Source organism: Hoplias malabaricus, chromosome 2 (assembly GCF_029633855.1).
Source record: "Hoplias malabaricus isolate fHopMal1 chromosome 2, fHopMal1.hap1, whole genome shotgun sequence".
Lineage (NCBI taxonomy): Eukaryota > Metazoa > Chordata > Actinopteri > Characiformes > Erythrinidae > Hoplias > Hoplias malabaricus.
In genome coordinates, this window is record NC_089801.1 from 60,101,050 (window position 1) to 60,124,564 (window position 23,515).

General features: G+C 38.3%; 1 protein-coding gene across 1 annotated transcript; it reads right to left on the reverse strand.

Annotated features, from left to right (window-relative positions):
• Positions 1-12,387: 12,387 nt before the first annotated feature.
• Positions 12,388-17,712, reverse strand: LOC136677454 (B-cell receptor CD22-like). The gene is made up of 5 exons (XM_066654990.1): positions 17,652-17,712; positions 15,233-15,299; positions 14,350-14,682; positions 13,195-13,443; positions 12,388-12,638 (listed from the first exon to the last, which is right to left on the reverse strand). Exons 1-5 carry the CDS (start codon positions 17,676-17,678, stop codon positions 12,388-12,390), a joined length of 927 nt encoding a protein of 308 aa, XP_066511087.1. The 5' UTR covers positions 17,679-17,712.
• Between the last annotated feature and the right edge of the window lie 5,803 nt (positions 17,713-23,515).

The window sequence follows — 23,515 nt, forward strand, 5'->3', positions numbered from 1 at the left end:
GACTGTAAAAAAATTCTTGTAAATTTTACAGTAAAATACTGGCAGCAGAGTTCCCAGGCATTTACTGTATTTTTACAGGAACACTACTGTATTTCAAATTTACAGCATATTACTGTAATTGAGTATTACAATAAAATACTGTAGCAAACGCTGTACAAACCGGATTCCAAAAAAGTTGGAACACTAAACAAATTGTAAATAAAAACTGAATGCAATGATGTGGAGGTGCCAAAATCTAATATTTTATTCAGAATAGAACACAAATCACAGATCAAAAGTTTAAACTGAGAGAATGTACCTTTTTAAGGGAAAAATATGTTGTTTCAAAATGTCATGGCGTCAACAAATCCCCAAAAAGTTGGGACAAGGCCAATTTTTAACATTGTGTGGCATCCCCCCTTCTTCTTACAACAGACATCTGGGGACAGAGGAGACCAGTTTCTCAAGTAAATAGGAATCCTCTCCCATTCATGTCTAATACAGGCCTCTAACTGTTCAATCGTCTTGGGCCTTCTTTGTCGCACCTTCCTCTTTATGATGCGTCAAATGTTCTCTATAGGTGAAAGTCAGTGATGCATCAGTGATGCAGGCTTCTGAACGGAGCGTTGATAACAACTTGGGTTATCCTTGTCCTCTCTGGTCCGGATGACATGGCGTCCCAGTGTTCCATAAAGAACTTCAAATCGTGACTCATCTGACCACAGAACAGTCTTCCATTTTGCCACACTCCATTTTAAAAGACCCCTGGCCCGGTGCAAACGTCTGAGCTTGTGGAGCTTGCTTAGAAATGGCTTCCTCTTTGCACAGTAGAGTTTCAGCTGGCAACGGCGGATGGCACGGTGGATTGTGTTCACTGACAATGCTTTCTGGAAGTATTCCTGAGCCCATTCTGTTATTTCCTTGACAGTGGCATTCCTGTTTGAGGTGCAGTGATGTTTAAGGGCCCGGAGATCACGAGCATCCAGTAGAGTTTTACGGCCTTCACCCTTACACACAGCAATTGTTCCAGATTCTCTGAATCTTTTGATGATGTTATGCACGGATGATGATGATAACTTAAAAGTCTTTGCTATTTTACGCTGGGTAACACCATTCTGGTATTACTGCATCTTTCTGCGCAACAATGGTGGAATTGGTGATCCTCTTACAATCTTGGCTTCAGAAAGACACTGACACTCTGAGAAGATCTTTTTATACCCAATCATGTTGTCAATTGACCTAATTAGTGTTAATTGGTCTTCCAGCTGTTGGTTATATGCTCAATTTCCTTTTTCCAGCCACTTATTGCTACTTGTCCCAACTTTTTTGGGATTTGTTGACACTGTGACATTTTGAATCAACATATTTTTCCTTTAAAATGTTACATTTACTCAGATTAAACTTTAGATCTGTCATCTATGTTCTATTACGAATAAAATATTGACATTTGCCATCTCCACATCATTGCATTCAGTTTTTATTCACAATTGGTTAAGTGTTCTGTTTTTTTATCACATATATTGTTATATTTGCTAAATATTTCTGACCTGTAGATGCAGATTAAAACCAGTAAAAAAGAGAAGGAAGCCTCCACCTCCTCCTCCTCCCACAGCAATCCTAACTGTAGATGAACCCTGCCCTGCAGTCAGAGGAACATTACCAGGATTAATTTCACCTATTCTACTCAGACCATTCATAAGATAAGATATATCATAAGATATATCTTATTCATTAATAAGATAATATGTTAAGCATATCTGTGTTTGTTGCAGAGGGTGAGTGTGTTCCAATTGAAAAACCCACTCCTCATTGTTCCCTCCTCCCTCCTTGTGTGACATAGTAATGTACCTCAGAGTGGTCAGTGAATGTGGGCGAGGGCAAATGAAAATCAGAATGGAAACACAGATTAGCTCTATATTTTCCATTGGACAATTAAAGAATCTCAGTTCACTTAGCCATTCCACATTAAATGGTGCTACAGAACATTGTGTTTTAACACTGAGAAAAGTCTAGGAAAAAGGAATAAAACACATAAAAAGTACATGTTTTCAAGCTCCTCCCTAATCACTGAACTCCTCACCTGATCACGGAGAGTACGCCCAGCAAACCATCAGAAAAAATCTCATCTCATGACTTGAATCCCCGATCTCGTTCTTTCGGTCATTACCCAGAGCTCATGACCACAGGTGAGAGTGGGTACGTAGACGTAGGAGGCTGAATACACTGTTGTTAGGTGCATATGTGAGCCAAAACCTCTTGCCTGTCAGGGACAAACACCAACTGTACAGCCATCAGCCAGGGTATACCTTTTCTGCTAGTCATAGGAGTGCTTGCTGGATTGTGTTTGTCTGGACCTTCACTTCAGATTTCTTTATCCATGGTTAACCCTACTGGGAGCTAACAGCTCCTGACGACGTAGCCCTGGAGGTCATCAGACGACCCAAGCCCTCCCGCTATGACAAGGCCACGATACAGGAAACATGGTGTCAAAATTCACAATGTTTTTATGAAACCTCTTTACCTAATTATTGAAACTGGTCTCAGCTCTACAATCTAATTTTACATTAGCGTGTGTGCTATTTCACCATCTCCTGTTTTGAAACTTGTGGTCTCAGTAATCTTCGGCTGAGTGTAAATGACATTTGTTTCTGTTGCTGCTCTGAAAAAGAGCTGATTTTCCAGTAGAGAACATCCTTTTTATGTGTAGTTTATTTATTTATTTATTTATTTATTTTATTGTTTAGAGTGTAAATTATATTTATTTCCACTTTTGACTCTCAGCTCTCTGCAATTCAAACAAAGCTTATCCTATAAACAGGACACTGACTAATTTCAGATATACACACTTACAAAAAAAAAAAAAAAAAAAAAAAATTAACCCTTTAAAGGGAACGTCTACAGTCGAGGGCAATTACAGTTCTCTGGTTGCTTACGTTCCATCTTTTAAACTTGAATGGTATGTTTAAAGTGAAAACTGTTGTTTGAAGTTTAACTTGTCTGTAAGTTTTTATTCACTGTTTGAATTACCACAGAAACTCATAACTCATAAAACACTCACCATTCCAATGACAAACAGACATCCTCATTCTGTTTTTCAAGTAAAAACACATTTTCACACACAGCAAAGTGTAAACTGACGAAACAACTGTTTGTGCTTTAAATGTTTTTAGGCTGAGACTGGTAATCACACCTCCCTCCCCCAGGAAGCAGGTCTCTGTGTGCAACACCCACACAGTGATGACACATTTTAAGTTATTATTATTATTTATTATTATTATTATTATTATTATTATTATTATTATTATTATTATTATTATTATTAGCTTATTTTCTTTTTAAAATAATCTGCAGATTTTTTTTATACATTTCCTTTAAGTGTATAGATTACTGTCATAGAGTTTGACCAGTAGGGGGAAGCACAGTGCTATGTAGTAACTGCTTGTTAACCGACTAGAAACACAATACAGCCTCATAAAATGGAAGACGCCCCATTTTGTTGATGCAGCGAGGTTAATATCAGACATGTGTACAAATAGACCCCTAGTGGTAATCAAGCGCCTGCCATTTTGCCCTGGGTGAGGAAAGTGCACTTTCTACTTTAGCCCAGTTTTTTCTTTATCAATATTATTTATCAATAATTAAAAATAAAGATTACCCTCTCTGTCCTCAGTTCCCCCAAAAGTCTTTTGATATCTGATAGCATTTATTTGAGTTCTTGTGAGAATCTTGCCCTGAGGTAGTGGTTGATTCAGGGTAGGTTCTGACCCCACCGTGACCTTGAACTGGAAACGCGGTTACAGACAATGAATGAATGTTTGGATATGATGAACTGTGCAAAAGACTCCATTTAGAGAATATAGTCTTTATATATAGTATAAGAACAAACAGAGGGTAATTATGAGAATATAAAGAGAGCAGAGAATGTTTAAACAGTCAGCCACATAACCTTGTGTCCCATCACTTTTACATTTTACACTTTTAGATTACATGGCCCATACTCTTACATTGGTCCTTGAATAGTCTCAAAACTTGTGTTACACCGTACTAAGCTCGGAGAGTGTATAACAAGTTTTGACAGCTTTTTACAGAGGACCAATCATTGGGATCTCCATCCAATGACTTGGGAGTAGATGTAGTGCTGTTTGTCCAATCATCAAACATCAGAACCTGACCTCAGTAACTCTAACTGCCATCAAATCCTCACAGCAGTGTTCCAGCACCTAGTGCAAACCACTACCAGAATAACAGAGACTCCTTAAGCAGTAAACGTTCATATTTTGTGATCATTTATCCCACTGATATGATGTTACATTTTTAACCTTCTTTCAGGAGTCTGATTAGTGTGTGTTAAATTATTAAATTAAATCTCTTTAAATTACTGCATTGTGATGTAATCACTGGGCCTGCATCTGTCTGCAGTTTGTTAAGAGACAGGAAGTGGGTTCTGTGCTGTACAAATTACAAACTCCTGATTACAATATCATTGACTTTGTGGCATTATATATCTTCACATATACATAATAAACCACTGGGATTAATATATGTGGCTGGACAAAATTTCAAATATATGCGACCCATACAAATAAATGTGCAGTATTTAAATAACATTAGAAATATTGGCTACTAATTTGCAGGAAAAATCATCTTTACTAAGTACTAAGTTTTAATGTAGCTAGCACATCTATATTAAAATGTCTCACATGAGAGCGAATGACCACAAGAATGTGGATTAGCCCCAGAGGGAGTCAGATCGCAGGTCATGTACAAAACTGCTCTTGCACTGCTCACTATTTAACAATGCCCTCTAGAGTCAGAGAGTGGTAATGATTCTAAAAGATACAACTCACAGACACATTTATAACGTTAATTTTATTAGTTTTCACCTTCTGCAAGAAACCCAATCTGCATTGTCCAGTTTTAACAAACATAAATCTCAAAACACTACTTCATGACTCTATTTATCTAGATTTTATACAAGCGTAAATGAATCACGGCTGATCTCCAAAATCTTCTGCTCTTCTGCCTATGGGAAAGTCAGTGCATGGTGTATTATGTTATTATTATTGTCTCATTTTTGCATGTCATTGTGTGAATGTGTTTTGCACCATATTCACTGCTTCAACTGCTGCAAAATTGTGAGCGTATGATATTTTTGTACTTGTGTGTGTAGATTTAGATTTGTGCACCTGCAATGAAAAATTTGTGAAGGTGTAACTCTTAAGTTGCATTTGTGGGAGAGGAACAATCTACAAGTTTGTAACTCTGGAGATTTACTCTGTGACTTCAAATTTACTGATACACATGTGTGACTATTTTCTACAACTACACATTTCACTGTCACAGGTGCTCAGGGGTTTTGCACCAAATACACCTTCCATTTTAATATAATGCTAGTGTTTTGTAAATCCCACCCATCAGTGACCAATGCCAATGGAGATTCAAGGTGTACTCCTTCCTCTAAAACCCTCCCATATGTGAAATTTGTTTCAGAACTCAGAAGAAAAAAAGTTAATCAGAGATTCCAGAAGCAAAAGAACCTGACTGGAGAAGTCCAAGAAAAAAAAAATGAAAAAAAAAAAAAAACAATAAAAGCAAAGACTGGCAAAATATGAAATATGAAAAATAAGTAATCAGTATCAAATAACAGCAAAGAGTAAGTAAAGAGACGGTAACCAAGTATATTTTAAAGATATACTTTAGATATTTTTTTTTTCTTTTTTTCATTTACAATATATACTTTCTGCTCTTGATTCTAGGGATTTTGCTTGCGGACTTATATTTTCTTTTGTAAAACTTTTGACACAAATTATATATATATATATATATATATATATATATATATATATATATATATATATATAATCACAATTCCACTTTGTAGAACAGCCAATACAGATTTTGTACTCCCCCCCTCTCTCTCTCTCTCTCTCAGCTGGTGTTGTTCATTTGTCCATTTGATGTTTCATTTGGTGTTGATGTCCTACAAGAAAATAACACAAATATAAGTTGTTGTTTTTTAACTCCATTAAACTGTGACACAGTTCTGAATCACTTCTGTAAGATCACTCACTGTAGGATTTATACCATTATTATTAGCTTTCTGCAGTTATCTGGTATTTATTCACACTCATGTAGACATAGCACTGTTTTTATTATAGGATTTAAAGGAACACTGTAGTATTTCTACCTTAAAATTACAGCTTCTAAATGATTGTAATGATTGCCAGGTCCTCTGCTGGTTTACTGCACTGAATCATGGGGCGGAGGACTCTCACAAGAAATGGGTAACACTTAACAACACATAGCTCACAGGTGAATCATTACTTAGCTACAAGAATAATCTAGCTCCATATTTCTGTGTGTGTGGGTGTGTGTGAGAGAGAGACAGAGAGAGAGAGACAGAGAGAGAGAGAGAGAGAGAGAGAGAGAGCGAGAGCTAGGGAGCATGTGTGCAAGAGCCGGCCATGTTTAAGGGGGTTAGAGAGGGAGCGAGAGATGTGTGAGACTCGATTTCAAAACAGTACTGTAAACAGGTAGGGGGGTCTCAGGAGACAAAAAAGCTAATTCTTGCATAGTATTTTTAAAGGAAGACTGATAGAAGCTTGGATTATAGTTGAGTAATGGGAGTTTCAGCATATCACCACCCTTTCTCTGATTTACTCTTTTTCTCTACATCTGAGCATGTGCAGAAACAGAAACACAGAGGACATAATAGATGCGTGTCCTTTATTTAGACATACATCTGAAAAATCACGTTATATTTCATGTTTTGTTTAATGTTCACTTTGTTAAACTCAGAAGGAAATCAGAAGAGATGTCAGTTTTTGTTCATTTTCGCAGGATGTGTAGCTTATTTCAACACACACCATACTTACACCGATACTGAATTAGCACCAAAAATATCTGTTGTTTGTTTATAAAACAATGTGAGCCTTAGTTCCAATTTGTCCTCCAGGTGTCACTATTACCTGCTCTGAGTTAATAATGTGTAGTTCTCTTTGTGAAGAAAAATCTTTACTATTTCCAGCTGCTACTGAAAGAATAACCAGAGGAAGGTATTTCTGGACTTTATCTTAAAGAATGTCAATCTGTGTCAGCACTGTACTCTCTGAGATTAATTTAGATTGTGAAGTCTGATCAATACTCACTGCTACATTTGCATAAACAGTACTGAAGACATCTTCATCATCAGCAGCATCATTAGGATAGACATTCTTATCCTGCAAAACATGAGTTAGACAACAGTTTAAACTTGAGCACAGAGATAAGTTTGCAATGCTATTTTAGCTATTTAATATAGAAAGAATTTGTAAGTTAACTATGCAGTGATGTACTATGAAATACTGTAATATTCTGTAGTATAATGCAGTTGTCAGGGGAACGTGAAGGGCGGACTAATGGAGACGGACGCACTCGCTAAAACAGACTTTTATTTACAAGTAATTAACAAAACAAACGAAAACGAACTCGAGGGAAACACCAGGCGAGGAACTGGAAACAAAACGACAAGGAAATGGAAAAACACAAAACAACATGACTTGAAACAGGAACACCACAAAAGAACAACCCGACTTGAAACATAGCAAACAATACAATACAAAACAAATGACCGATGACAGGAAGTGACAACAACGGAACTTAAATACATGAACAAACGAGACACACCTGACACAGATAACGAGGGTGACGAACAAGGAGGCGGAACGAAGGCAGAGACAAAGGCGGAGACATGGACAATAACAGACAGACAGAGCCACATGGCGGGGGAAAGCAAACAAGATAGGGCCAGGATGTGACAGCAGTGTATTATGCTAGGTTATATTGTACGTTATGCCAAGTTTTTATGGTGGATAATTCATTTGAGAATACTTGTTTATCCCATATTTTTTGGTTGAAGTTTAAATGAATAAAAATCACGTATTAGACAATTATTTTGCAATTAATGAAACTTACTTTAAAATACATTTGTTTATTAAAGATTTATGAACTTTTAATTCATAATGTACTTGTCATGAACTAATAAAGCATTTAGAACTATATATTGTTCATTAATACAAACACTTATAAATATAAAATAAGAACATACCAGTAATTCAGTTTTTATACATCATTTATGTACTTATTAAAATATTAATTCCTATGTAATTAGCATATATACAAATGATTGTTAATGTGGGATTATTACATTCACATAATAATATATACAATTTTAATTCTTGATTTACTTATAATGAACTAATCATGTATTTAAGAGTTATTCTTTATTTTAAATAATGATAGTGGTGGCTATGGAGCAACATAAGTCTAAACTATTTATTCATCATTTATTCATCAGCCCTGTATCCTCTTAAAACTATTTCAATGTTTCATAATGGTCAGTAATCATTAATATGCACCTATCCCGTTTATAAAACATCTGCAATGTGGATGTAAACAGTTCACTAAGAAAAATACCATTTGTACATTATGCGTCATCAGAATTCATAGTTGTTGGATGTTCACTGAGTAATCTCCCAGCCATTGGTGGCGCTGTTTCACTAAATACACTGTATGCCTTTGGTACCTAAAGGGTTAGGGTTAGATTTCGTGGTTGTTGTTAGCAATAGCATTTAGTTCTCTCAAAACTGTGATGTCTCTCATATTTTGTAGCTTAGTGTTAGGTTTTTGGTTATGTTTAAGCAATAAACTCATTCATAATGTCTCTGGGGCACACCCTACAGGATGTATTCCTGCCTTGCGCCCAATGATTCCAAGTGGGCTCTGGACCCACCGTGACCCTGAATTGGATAAGCAGTTGCAGATAATGAATGAATGAATGAATAAATGAATAATGTCTCTGGTTTAAGGTTAGGTTTAGAGTTTTGTTCAGGGGAATATTTTATTTCAAGTTTTTGTTTCCTCTTTGATAAACAACAGGGAACAAATGAGTCTTAAAGCAAATCAGAAGAAATTTTATTTACATTTCTTCTTTTTGGAGGATTTTCACTTAGAAAATCAACACACTCCATAGTTACATTCATTCATTCATTCATTTAGGTTTGTGGTGGGTCCAGAGCCTACCTGGAATCATTGGGCACAAGGCAGGAACACACCCTGGAGGGAGCACCAGTCCTTCACAGGTCAACAAACACACACACACACACACACACACACACACACACGCACACACCCTTATGGAAACTTCTGAGGCACCAATCCACCTACCAACATTTTCTTTGGACTGTTGGAGCAAACTGGAGCACCTGGAGGAAACCCATGGACACCCTGGGAAAACACAACAAATTCCTCACAGAGAGTCACCTGGAGTGGGATTTGAACCCATACCACCCATACATTCAGGTTCCTGGAGCTGTGTGACACTGATACTAAATTGTAACCAGACATGTCTGTTGTGTCTTTATAAAATAATGTGAGCCTTAGTTCCAGCATTTGTCCTCCAGGTGTCACTATTACCTGCGCTGAGTGAATAGGGTGTAGTTCCCTAGGGTGTGAAGAAGAATGGTGTGTAAGTGTGAAGGGATAAAAGAAACGTTGCTGTTGCACTGCTATTGGACTCTCCTTAATTATGTAACCACACAGATATAACAACATCTAGATTAATCTTTACCATTCCCACTATTGCTACCTAAGGAATGACCAGAGCAAGGTGTTAATGGACTTTATCTTAAAGAATTTAAAACTACAGGAATCTGTGAGCTGGATTTAGATTGTAAATTCTGATCAATACTCACTGCTACATTTGCATAAACAGTACTGCAGGCATCTTCTTCTTTATCATCATCATGAGGATGGATATTCATATTCTGAGTTAGACAACAGTTTAAACATGGGAGTAGAGGTGAGTTTGCAAGGCTAATATCTATTAAATATAGAAAGAATGCATAAGTTATAAACAATGCATTGATATACTACATAATACTGTAATATACTAAAGTATAATGCAGTATATTATGCTAAGTTATACTATATATCAGGTATATACAGGGGTTGGACAATGAAACTGAAACCTGCCATTTTAGTGTGGGAGGTTTCATGGCTAAATTGGACCAGTAAGAGTAGAGTGTGAAGGTTCAATTAGCAGAGGGTAAGAGCACAGTTTTGCTCAAAATATTGCAATGCACACAACATTATGGGTGACATACCAGAGATCAAAAGAGGACAAATTGTTGGTGCACGTCTTGCTGGTGCATCTGTGACCAAGACAGCAAGTCTTTGTGATGTATCAAGAGCCACGGTATCCAGGGTAATGTCAGCATACCACCAAGAAGGACGAAACACATCCAACAGGATTAACTGTGGACGCAAGAGGAAGCTGTCTGAAAGGGATGTTCGGGTTCTAACCCGGATTGTATCCAAAACACATAAAACCACGGCTGCCCAAATCAGGGCAGAATTAAATGTGCACCTCAACTCTCCTGTTTCCACCAGAACTGTCCGTCGGGAGCTCCACAGGGTCAATATACACGGCCGGGCTGCTATAGCCAAACCTTTGGTCACTCATGCCAATGCCAAACTTCGGTTTCAATGGTGCAAGGAGCGCAAATCTTGGGCTGTGGACAATGTGAAACATGTATTGTTCTCTGATGAGTCCACTTTTACTGTTTTTCCCACATCCGGGAGAGTTACGGTGTGGAGAAGCCCCAAAGAAGCGTACCACCCAGACTGTTGCATGCCCAGAGTGAAGCATGGGGGTGGATCAGTGATGGTTTGGGCTGCCATATCATGGTATTCCCTTGGCCCAATACTTGTGCTAGATGGGCGCGTCACTGCCAAGGACTACCGAACCATTCTGGAGGACCATGTGCATCCAATGTTTCAAACATTGTATCCTGAAGGCGGTGCCGTGTATCAGGATGACAATGCACCAATACACACAGCAAGACTGGTGAAAGATTGGTTTGATGAACATGAAAGTGAAGTTGAACATCTCCCATGGCCTGCACAGTCACCAGATCTAAATATTATTGAGCCACTTTGGGGTGTTTTGGAGGAGCGAGTCAGGAAATGTTTTCCTCCACCAGCATCACGTAGTGACCTGGCCACTATCCTGCAAGAAGAATGGCTTAAAATCCCTCTGACCACTGTGCAGGACTTGTATATGTCATTCCCAAGACGAATTGACGCTGTATTGGCCGCAAAAGGAGGCCCTACACCATACTAATAAATTATTGTGGTCTAAAACCAGGTGTTTCAGTTTCATTGTCCAACCCCTTTATGTTGATAGTTAATTTTTGATTACTTGTTTATACTATAGGTTTTTTGTGCTTGGAATTTAAATGAAAAATAAACTAAGAACTAAAATGACAGAAAGCTAAAAAATACTGAGCTACAGTCAAAGATAATTAAGAAGTAAAACACTAAACAACAACATAAGGACAAAATGAGAAACTAAAGCAAAATAGAAAGAAGAATATACTAAGGATACAAATAAGGAACTAGTGAGACATGTACTAACAAACCATGAACAGAAAGAGCAAGAAATGTAGAGAGAGTAAATACCATAGTCAGAACAGTGAGAGCTAGGAAGAAGAAACGCTAGGAAATCTCCAAAACCTTGACTGGCAGACAAAGACAGGGAAAAATAAGCGGGGCTATAAACCATTAGAGATCATGAAACACCTAGGGATGATTGAGACACGTGACAGCGACACGAGGAAGACAAGCACAGAATGCAAACAAAACACAAAGCAGAGACAAGAGAACCAGACTAAAGCCAAAGGGAACAGAACACAGGAAGTAAAGAAACACCAAACCTGGCAGGACTGTATTTCTATGAGGTTTCCTATTAATGATAGGAACAATGCACTAAAATTACTGTCTGTATCTGCTTACCTGTATTAAATACATATACATTTTAATGGCTGGTCCTTACTTGTACATTCTCGTATTCAGGAAAACTGGACGCATCATCCTCGGGAGGTCGGGTGCTGTGGTCAACATTCTGTGGGAGAGAGTTACAACAGGGAACTAATGAGTCTTTAGTCACTCAGGACCCTTCACTGACTGAGATCTGGAATCCTGCTGGAGCTCACCACATAGAGATCTTCATCCTTCTTCATATTTCTGTTCTGCCTCTTCCTTCTTCTGTCAGAGAACAGCACACAGTCAATCACCCAAAGAGTAAAGCATCAGCCACTGTGTTATTGTATAATTGCTTTTATTAAATTCATTTTCTACTAAAAGTATCAAACATTTTTATGTATTTAACACAATTCTCTTTGAATAAATATTCTCACCTCATGGAGAAAATGACAATAAGAATAAACACAATCCCACGAAGTCCAACTCCAACAGTTACAACTACAAACACAATCAGAGGGTGTTTGACTGAAAAAAAAAAAAAGCAAGAGTTAAGTAATGAATTTTGAATCAAGCAAAACACAAACCAAATCAACAGCTACAGTAATGTTATTTACCTCTGATAACGAATGGAGCTGATCTCTGAGCTCCATGTTCATTACGAGCCTCGCAGTAGTAGGATCCACTCTGTAGAGGCCTGTAACTGTGTCCAGATCCTACAGGTGAGACTCCACCTTCTATAAACCAGATGTAGTTCTCCACAGGTGGATAAGCATCACTGCTGCAGGTCAGAGTCACTGAACTGTCCTCCACTATTTCACCAGAGGAACTGATGGACACTGAGACATTCCTTAGAGGATCTACAACAGACAATTAGCTTGATAAACAATTACTGTTGAAATACTCATTAAATCAAGATGAACTCACACTGAACATTTAAATCCACAGCAGGAGATCTTCTCTCTCCAATTTGATTTTGACTCTGGCATGTGTATTCTCCACTGTGCTCAGAGCGAATGTTGGGTATTCTGAAATGCTCTCCTTTTCCAATAGACACTGATCCTTTAAACCAAGTGTAGTTCTCCACAGGTGGATGACCATCACTGGTGCAGGTCAGAGTCATATATATAACATATAACTTTAGTAGCACAACTTAAAAAAAGTAATTGGATTTATATATTGAAGACTTATCCAGATTTTATGTATTATATAATGTACAAACACAGACATACACACAAATATATGAACATATGGTAATTTTGTAGTGTACTTTGTGTATTGTTGATATAGTTAAAGGTTAATGGATGTACTTAATCTACATGAATTACTGAAATGTCCTACAACCAAACACAGCTCTTATATACAGCACTGAGCAAAATATGGTCATGTTCATTTGTCCAGAATTATTACACCTACATCTGACAGTGAGAGTGTGATCAGGGGAAGGGAGGTGTTGATATCCGTTTACAGCACAGCTATAACTGCCTGCATCCTCACTGCTGACTGGCTGCAGGTGGAGCTGGTTGTTGGTGGTGGCCTTTGTGGTTAGAGGACGTCCATTTTTGTACCAGATGAATGTTGGGGCAGTCAGATTGCAGGTGGTTACACATTTCAGAACTGCTGCTCCTCCCTCTGTCACTGCTCCAGGAGTTTCTACACGGAGCTCTAAGCCAATGAGAGAAGATCAAATCAGGAAAGAGAAAGTGTAAAGCTGTAGCTGCTCAGGTTCATATGTTCTACACTTTGAAACAGATCAGATCACAAAGGGAATCAGAGGATAAACAGAGTCAGGTTTATTCAAACAGGGGAAATCAAAACATGCAGCACCCAGCACAGGAGTGGAATGAAGGCACTGACTGTTTTCAGCAGGAACTCATTAGTAACTGATCAGGTGCAGTTTTCTGACTCCACTGTGAGATGATGAACTATGTTTCACTGATGGAGAATATGACATCACTCACCTGTAACTGTTAGATCAACTCCAGGATAACCCATTACCCAGTACCCATTACTTTATTTGTTATAATTCTGAAGCAGTACTGATGTTCATCCTTCTTCTTTACATTACTCAGTTTGAGGGATAAATGTTTCTTCTGTTCATCAGTAAAATACTCCACTCTTCCTGAGTAATTTGACACATTTCAGATCAGGTTTCTCCACACCTTTAACTGGGTCTATGAACCAAAAAGTTTATGTCACTCAAACCATCTGGGTGAGTGTAAGAGCCGTTCATAAACACTGTGGACCCTTTTAAAGCACATATTTTCCATTGGTTGTATTTCACACTCCACTCTCACTCAGAACTGTTGTTCCTCCCTCTGTCACTGCTCCAGGAGTTTCTACACAGAGCTCTAAGACCAAATCTATGTAAAATATCACTTTCATTCTTGTGTATTAAATAATCAGAATCAGCAGCTATGGGAGACCCAGGTGATAAGAATGGTGTTAAAAAGGAGACACCAATGGCTACAGAATATAGAACAGTAGTGCAATAAAGTCCTGGTCTAAAAACCTGTAAATAATTTAAACAATGAGCTCTGAATTAGTTGTGGACTTGGTTATTTGACATACCTGTAATTTTGAGTTGAACTCCAGGATAACCCAACCATTTATCTTTATCTGTTATGAATCTGAAGTAAAAGTCCCGTTCATCCTTCTTCTCTACATTACTCAGTTTTAGGGAGAAGTGTTTCTTCTGTTCATCAGTAAAATACTCCACTCTTCCTGAGTAATTGGGGTCTTTGGACATATCAGGTTTCTTGTCTGTGTTAATGGACCAAAAAGCTTCTTTCACTGTAAGATTATCTGGGTGAGTGTAAGAGCCATTCATAAACACTGTGGAGCCTTTTAAAGCACATATTTTCTGTTGGTTGTATTTCACACTCCACCCTGCTCCAGAAGCCCCTGAAACACATGATTGATGAAAGAGCTGGTTACAGACTGGAGCCCATAAGACAGTCAGAGTTACTGTAGTTTACAGCTTCACTTCTCTCTAACTCCAGCAGCTACTGTACAACACTGAGCTGATTCTGAGAGAAAGCACAAAGAGAGAAGAGTCTGAAAACACTGCAGTTATTGCCCCAAGATGTTTCATTACCACATTGCAATTAATATATAGATCTAGCAGGGCTGACAATTTATGGACCTTACAGAATCTTCTGATATTTCCAAGTTTAAAGTCACTGAGCTCTTCAGTGTGACCCCGTTCTACTCTCAGTCTTTGTCTGTGGAGGAAGCATGGCTGTGTACTTGATTCAATACCTGTTAGCAACCAATGTGACAGAAATATCTGGATTCAATAATTATGAGAGCTGTCCACATACATTTGGACATATAGTGTATTGTATAATAGCAAATGTATACAGAGTAAATCTACTGTTCATCTAGATTTGAGCAGCTTTAAAGATGTTTAAAGTTGCTGTTGTAGTGGAGATATTCTGGATCTGCTACTTACCCATAATCATTAACAGAAAGGCCACAGGAAGAGGAGGAGCCAGTGTGAGTGACATCTTCATGACTTCCTGTAAGAGGACAAAGAGACAGTAAGAAGGTGATAGAGGACATAGAAGCAGAGAGGGATATGGAGGACGTAGAGACAGAGAGAAGGATACAGAGGATATAGAGAAAGATACAATAGATAGACGTAGGGACAGGAGACTAATATTTATATCTGTATTTTATATAGTTAACAACAACTGAATGTCAAATAAAATTACAATTACAGTAACAATTCTGTATGTTTGAAACGTTTGTTAGTTTTCAGATGAAATAGGACCGATTATACATGAGTCATCACTGGATTTGGAACACCTTGCTTGTTTCTACACTCATCGCCCATTCTGTCAGCTTCACTGACCACACATGAGGGTTTATAGTTCTACAAAAAAAATATATATATAATAAAAAAAACAGACTGTAACGTATATATGTTTTGCTGCATACATTTTTGTCCCTATTTAACCCTGTTCTTCGTAGGTCAGGACCCCCAGGGAGCAGGTATGATTTGGGAGGTGGATCATTGTCAGCTCTGCACTGACACTGACGTGATGGAGATGTGTTACACCTGAACAGACCACCACCACATCAGTGTCAAGGCAGCACTGAGAATGACCCACATAATACCTGCTCTGTGGTGCCCTTTCTTGCTAGTACTCTTCTCCAGCTCTAGACAACTGTGGAGGAAACATGCAGTAGGGACAGGGACAGCTTAGCCACTTCCATGTTGGCAAACTTAAACTCATATCTATCACAACATCACCCTGAATTCAAACCCTGTAATTATCATATAACCAATTACAGTCATTACCCAGGATCAGGTTATTCAAACCTTTTTCTTTGAGCATAGGACACATCTTTACAAATTCTGTATTTGGCATGGTGGCGCAGCAGGTAATGTCACAGTCACACTTCCTCCAGGGACCTGGAGGTTGTGAGTTTGAGTCCCACTCTGGGTGACTGTCTGTGAGGTGTTTGGTGTGTTATCCCTGTGTCTGTGTGGGATGCCTCTGGGTGCTCTGGTTTCCTCTGGGTGCTCCGGTTCCCTCCCATGATCCAAAAACACATGTTGGTAGGTGGATTGGTGACTCAAAAGTATCCATAGGTGTGAGTGAATGTGTGAGTGTGTGTTGCCCTGTGAAGGACTGGTGTCCTCTCCAAGGTGTGTTCCTGCCTTGTGCCCAGAGATTGAGTGTAGGCTCTGGACCCACCGTGACCCTGAACTGGATAAGTGCTTACAGACAATGAATATACATATATAAGTTAGGAAAGCTTTTGTCTTTTTGAACATTTTTAAACATATGAACATGTGAGCTTCATTTGAACATTACTGAGAGATGGAGCTTATGTAACTAAACAAATACTAAACAATGTCTGTTTCTGTTCTGTTTCCTCTGTGTTCATGGTGTCTCATTGTGTTAGTGCTTCTGCGTCTGTTCAGTGTGAAGCTGGATTGCTGTAGTTACTACTCATGTGTTCCATTTTGTATATAATGAACCAAATTCATCTCTGCATGTGCTTCTGTTTTTCATCTCCCTCATACCCCACCTGACATAATGAGAAACCTAAGTGAAGAAGTACTGAGATGGAATATTTTAATATTTACTTTAATATTTTTTTCTGAATAGAAGGAATCACAAAAGCTGTCTCTAGGAGAGAAGGATACGTCAAAACTGCATCTATCATTCTTTACACAGCATCTCTTTCTCTCTTTCTGGCTGGGTTTCCATCCAAAAACATAAAGGTTATGTGCAGTGGAATTGTGGCACAAAAGATGTGAAATGAATTTTGTTCCCATTCACTACACTTCTGTGAATAAACGTCAGATGATGTAGATGTAGATGTAGTCAATAAATACTGCGTGGCCTCTTGCAAGTTGCTGTAAATTTTTACTAAAGCAACACAAACTAAAATAAGCTACGTTTGTGGTAGTCCTAAAGCATAGATAGGTGAGAAGAGGAAGGATGCCTGTGGTCACACGGTCCAGTCTGCGGTGTGGGCTGTGCTCTGTTTGCAGCATGTACTAACCAGCAACATAATTTATTAAATAATAATAAAAAAACAAAATTCCATTACTCTTTTAAAGATCATGGTATATATATATATATATATATATATATATATATATATATATATATATATATATATATATAGAATTCACAAAAACTCTGGATGGAAATCACAAACCCTCTCACAGTATTATTTTCTACTCCATGTCTTATTTTGAGTTAGTTAGAAAGTTTAGCTGTTTGTTGAGGTGTGAGCTTTTACACTTTCCACAGCAACTTCGCAAAAATCCGCAAATATTAAACTATATGATGACACTGTGGATTGTAATCTATTTCCTTAAAATCTTCCAAAATGAAAACAGTTCTCACCGTTCTGACGAAGCTCATTTCCAGCATCCAGTGAATAAAAGCTAAGGAAAGGCGCAGAATGTAAATTGATAAACAGCCTATGGTTTACAAGCTTGTTGGAACAGGAATCTCACCTCTCTCTCACAGGAAACATGTGACCTTAGATACAGTGAGTTATGGGCTTAACTTTAAACTTCTGCAAATTCAGTAACATCAGGGAAACTACATAATGTCCAAAAGTTTCAACCCCTTAATGTTAGTGGATACAGTTAATGTAAATACCTCAGTAGAAAATTCTAAAATGTAATAGGAGAGATTGAAACAGACACACAGTCTTAAGGCAACATGTTCTATAAAAAATGAAAAAAAAAATTGTTAGATTGGTACAAAGAACCCCAGCATTGGGCTGTGAAACAGGGGTCTGTGTTCTTTGGAGAGGTGGAGCCCTATCTAGTGTTTTCACATGACGATCCTAGCATCTACCTTCTGTCAAACTTCACCTTGTTACTAAATGTTAATCTATACATGATGTTATCAATCGCCTATAGCTATAATTCTACTACTAAACATTGATTACTGATATTCAGTACATAGCTGTAACTCATGGACAGTGTAATAATCATTCAGTAACTTCTAATGGACTTGTTCTGTCTGAGTGCTGACACTGGTCTCAGCTCTACAGTCAAATCTCAGATCAGTGTGTTGATTGTGACACAGTGAGTATTTGGATTCACTCACGTGTGTAAATGTGTTTTGCACCATATTCACTGCTGAAACTGTAGTAAAACTGTGAATGTCTGCATACAGAATTGCATTTGTGCACAAGAAGTTGTTATGTTGTTACTTGCCTTGTTCTGGTTAGTGTTTGAGCCAATTTGTCACCCATAGTTGTAGTCCAGAATACTCAAGCGTTATGGGTAATGTGGTTTTACACAGAGTGGGTTGATTAGTGTAAACACCCTTCAAGTTCCTGTATATATTGTGGCATAGTGTTTATGAGTTTATGAGTTGGTTAGGAGCATGTGGCTGGGCATCGTTAATTAAGGGATGGGCATTCATGTCACCCAGCATGTTGGGTAATAAAGTTAAGTTACCGTCACTGAACTCCAGGGCTCGGGATAAGTGATAGCAGGCTTTTCAAATAGAGGTCATGCTTTCTGAACGTTGCTGTTCTGTTTAAAAGAATACAAGTTCAATAAAGCTTCTGAGCAATCTTCCAGCTTCTGGGTTGTTCACTTCATCACAATATGTTTATCCTCTGTAATACTCTGTAAAGCCACTCACTGAATACTGTGATTTCAAAGTTCATTTGGATGATGCTCTCTGTGATACGTTAGTGTGTGGATTAAAGAGTGAGGTGATACAAAAACAGTTTTTCACTGAAGTTGACCTAATGCTACCTAATGGTAGCAAAAAAGCCACAACCATTGGGGGCTGCAGCTAGAGTGCACAATATATCTGCCATTTCATTGGTATCAGACACATTTTAAAGGAGAAGCTACACCATGTATTTCTCTCACACTCAAATGTACAGCTCAAGACTTATACTAGTGAGGCTGTGCCAATGCTTGGCAAGGCAGACATTTGGGTATTAGTAGGTAAATTAATAGAAAGCCACTCTGCTCATTTATGTAGTCAAGTGAGACAATTCAGCTCTTATAGTAAGACCGTAGTTCAATAAACTGCAGTGGACAAGAACTGGACAAGAGTGAAATCATTATTGGATGAAGAACGAGAATGTTTGTCTTGAAAGAGCTAAACTTTGGACACTGTGTTATAGTCTGTATGAAGGAGCTGGCACACAGCTATATTTGGTGGCCAGGTTTGGATGTTGAAATTGAAGGAACTGTCAAACCCTGGCAATGTATTCGTCTTGATTTTGTAGGACCATTGGAGGGTGCAATGCTGTTAGTCGCTGTAGATGCACATTCGAAATTGCCTGAGGTTTCAGTCATGCCTACAGTAAATTCAGAGCCAACAATCCAAGTTTTAAGGGAAATGTTTGGCAGGTGTGGTCCTTCATCCATGTCTAAAGAGATGGGGGAGTTCCTACAGAACAACGGGATCCAACATATCTTCTCCAGCCCTTATTACCCATCTATTAATCGCCTAGCTGAGAGAATGATCCAAACCCTAAAACTTGCACTAAAGTCATCGATGCATGGAGCTCCTGTTAAGCAGCGTCTCAATAAATTCTTGCTCAAATATCGCAATATACCCCATACATCCACGGGAGCATCACCTGCATACCTGTTCATGAGGAGACATCTTCACACATGTCTTGATTTATTGAAGCCCACACCTACCAAAACATTTCTCTGATGGAGATCAGGTCCTGCAACCATTTGTGGATACATTGATGGACTGTGATTACAGTGATTTTTGGAAATGAATTTGAGGCTGTATTTATTGCTGTCCTGTCTGAGGGCCCTAGGACCACTAATATTGATTTTGGGCCTTGTAGTGTATGTTGTGTATACACCGTGATATATATATATATATATATATAAATATATATATTTATATATTGTGTTTGTAGCATTCGACCTTATTCAAACTCTTATGATTACTGATGTTTGACTAATGATAATAATTAAAATTTTATGATTGACTTAAATAATTAAGACATTAACAAGTAGTTTGAGAATGAATAATGGCCTAGCTACGTGAGTTCTTCAGGATCTTCAGACTTTTAATGAACAGACTCCACACACTGTTATTTCAAATAATGGAAATATTTATTAAAAAGAAAAAGAATATTTACTTAACATAGCATAATCTTAGGAATTCTCACTGGATCAACGCAGGTCAAACTAGTTGGAATCTAAAGATAGGCTAGGCGATATGACTTGACTAATGTGTTACTAAATGAGGTTTTAATTAATGTATAAATTTATCAAGAGACTTAATTAGGCATCAGCTTCTGAAAAGTGAGTAAAGTTTGCTTGCTTACTCTTTTTTTGCCTTTTTCACCGAGCCGTCGGGTCCCGCAGTTTCAATCTCCGTGCTCCGGGTTTTTGCTTCTTATCCTCCCCGCGTCATTGAAGGTAGGCTCGCTGGAAAGGGGATTCCTTCCAGGTTGAGTCAGACACTCTTGGCCTTAGACGGGTGACGTCAGTCGGGAGTTTCCCTTCATGGAGGACTGCAGGCCTGGCTGGTCTTTCCCCTGAATGGGGTGGCTTCTCAGAGTTGTTCCGTCCGTTACTCGAGTCTCCAGAAGCGATGCCCTCAGAAGTCAGCTTATAACGCTAATGTATGCGCTATCAACTAATCTCAAGGGGTGATATCTTATTCTGGCCACGAATAAGTTTCACCTGCTTTGATCAATCGTGAGATTAAACTTAGATTGGGCGATAAAACATGAACACAATTAAAAAAACAAAGACTATTTGGAGTTATTCGACGTTACTTGTAGTTTTCTTTCACACTGCTAGCTGGCGCAAGACGTCTCTTGGAAGCTGAGTGAGGTCCTTTAGAGTCTTTGTTTCGTCGACGTAAGGAAGAGAAAAGTGTCGCGCTTAGAGAGGTTGCGCAACGTGAGGATGTCTTCGAAGCGGCCGAGAGAGAGTTGAGAGCGTAAGAGCCGTTAGAAACTAGAGAAAGTTCGGAAGTTTTAGAGAGACTAAGGAGGAGGCTCAAGAGAGCAAAGTCGGAAATCTAAGAGATCGGAAGTCAGAGAGATCGGAAGTTAGAGAGAGCTGAAGTCAAGAGAGTAGGTCAGAGCAACCAAGGTCGGAAATCAGAGAGAGCGAAAATCAGAACACATTCTCTTTTCAAAGGTGGCGCGGTCACACCCAATTGGGAGGTGTCCTTCCTTTGATTGGATCCTAGGTCTGAGGCTCACGTGACTTGTTTCACGTTTCAGAGAGAAAAAGAGAGAGAGAGAGAGAGAGAGGAAAGATTCATGTATGCACAAAATTACTTATACATGTTTGAGACATAGCACAATGAGTGTCCTGGATTATTAATATCAAACATCTACGTGTATATATCTTGGGTAATTTATGATTACATCCCACTACAATATTATGCTAGAAGATACTAATTCGTTTTCTTAATCAGAGACAGAAACTTTCTTTCATGATTGAAACAGTAATACACATCACTTCATTGGTTGGTAGACGTTCATCTGAGGACAACAAAAGGGGTTGACATTAATACAGATTTGCATAAAACAATGTTCATAAACACTCGTTGCTCGGTGTGCATTTAGGAGTCAGTAGGGCGAAACACGATTTCGCAAACGTCCACTTGGGGTCGCTGTTGGTCCATGCTGTTCGTCCTGTGCGGATGGGTTACCAGGAGGTCAAACCGAGTTTAGTTAGTGTTGCCATCTGCTGATTTTCACAAGAGATAACGTTTCGCCATTTAGGCGCCACAGCCAGAAAGAGTCCTTTTAATTCTGGTTTTCACCACTTTGTTTGTTCTTCTCTTTGCCTGAGAGCATCATAAACTGGGTTTGTTATCTGGGCCGTAACCAGGCGTCCTTTGATGCAGGCCTTAAGTGGGTGTTTGTGTGTGTGTGTGTGTGTGTGTGTGTGTGTGTGTGGGAAACAGGGTCTGTGCGCACACACACAATCCTGTGGAATGTGGGGTTCTGTTACAAACACAATCCTTATTAGAGTGGAGAGTTCCCCACTCAGAATCTTTCATTTCTTCATTTGATTTGATCCATACTCCACTACAGCCTTGTCTAGTCCAAATAGAGATTTCTCCAGATCCTCTGATTTATTTTAATGTTTTGCACCATATATTGTTATATCCCCAATTCCTTTAATATTTTAAGTTAAAAAAAATAATGCCTGCAGTCTTTCACACAGTGATAATGCCTTCTCCAAATTTACCTCTGAAATACTCCAAGATGCTCTTTGTAAACCTAATCATATCACTGATCTGTTTCCAGTTAACCTACTTAACATTTATCTGTAGCATTACACCGTTTAACCAGCTTATTGTAACTTCATCCCACCTTTTTTCTAGAACAAAAACACCCTTTTTTTAAATTGTTGTAGGCATATTAGGTGAGCAGTTTTTTTCCCCAAATATTATACATTTTCTAAGTTTCAATATTTAAAAAGTAGTATTTGCACCATTTTCTATTAAATATAGTATTTAAAATTATTCATTGCATTGTTTTTTGCATGGTGTTTTGCATTGGTTTATAAGTGAAATTAAGAATTATATCCCCTCAAACAACCCACTGCTGCACATCTTAATACCCAGCTGATGCAAAAGTACTTATATACTGAAGATATTCAAATATATAAAAAATAATAATAATAAATAAAACAACATTTGTATAAAATATATGGCATGCTTTATTTCATTCCCACTTTCAACTGTAAAACTCAGCAAAATCAAAGATGTGTGTTCTCTTTGAAGAATTAAGTTAATCATTTATTGTCTGTAACTGCTTATTGAGTTCAGGGTCACGGTGGGTCCGGAGCATATCCAGAATCATTGGGCACAAGGCAGGAACACACCCTGGGGGATCCACACATTTGGAGGATGTGTACAATAGATAATTCAAACAAATATAAACTATTTCTCTATTTCTCTCTCTCTCTCTCTCTCTCTCTCTCTCTCTCTCTCTCTCTCTCTCGAAGGGCTTTAATTTATATATTTATTTAATTAAATAATTCAATAATGTGAACGTGATTTCCTAATTTTTGTAATGTGTTTTTTTTTTATCTTTGTTTCTGCTTGGTGTATCGCAGCCTATACAAAATCAATACAGCATTTCAACAAAAGTAAACGGTTTATGTGTCTTAAACCAGCCGAGTGGTGAGATCACACTTGCGTATTCCCTGACTCCAGAGTGGTAGTAGCACTCAGCTTAATGCCAAATGTGGCGAATGAATATCTGTAGGCCTAATAGACATGGC

Coding starts and splice junctions, on each gene's coding strand:
- LOC136677454 (XM_066654990.1), bottom strand. CDS start 17,678: ATGCTGGAAATGAGCTTCGTCAGAACG. Junction 14,683..15,232: donor CTTTCTGTTAATGATTATGG/GTAAGTAGCAGA, acceptor CATGTGTTTCAG/GGGCTTCTGGAGCAGGGTGG. Junction 13,444..14,349: donor AGTTCAACTCAAAATTACAG/GTATGTCAAATA, acceptor TCATTGGCTTAG/AGCTCCGTGTAGAAACTCCT.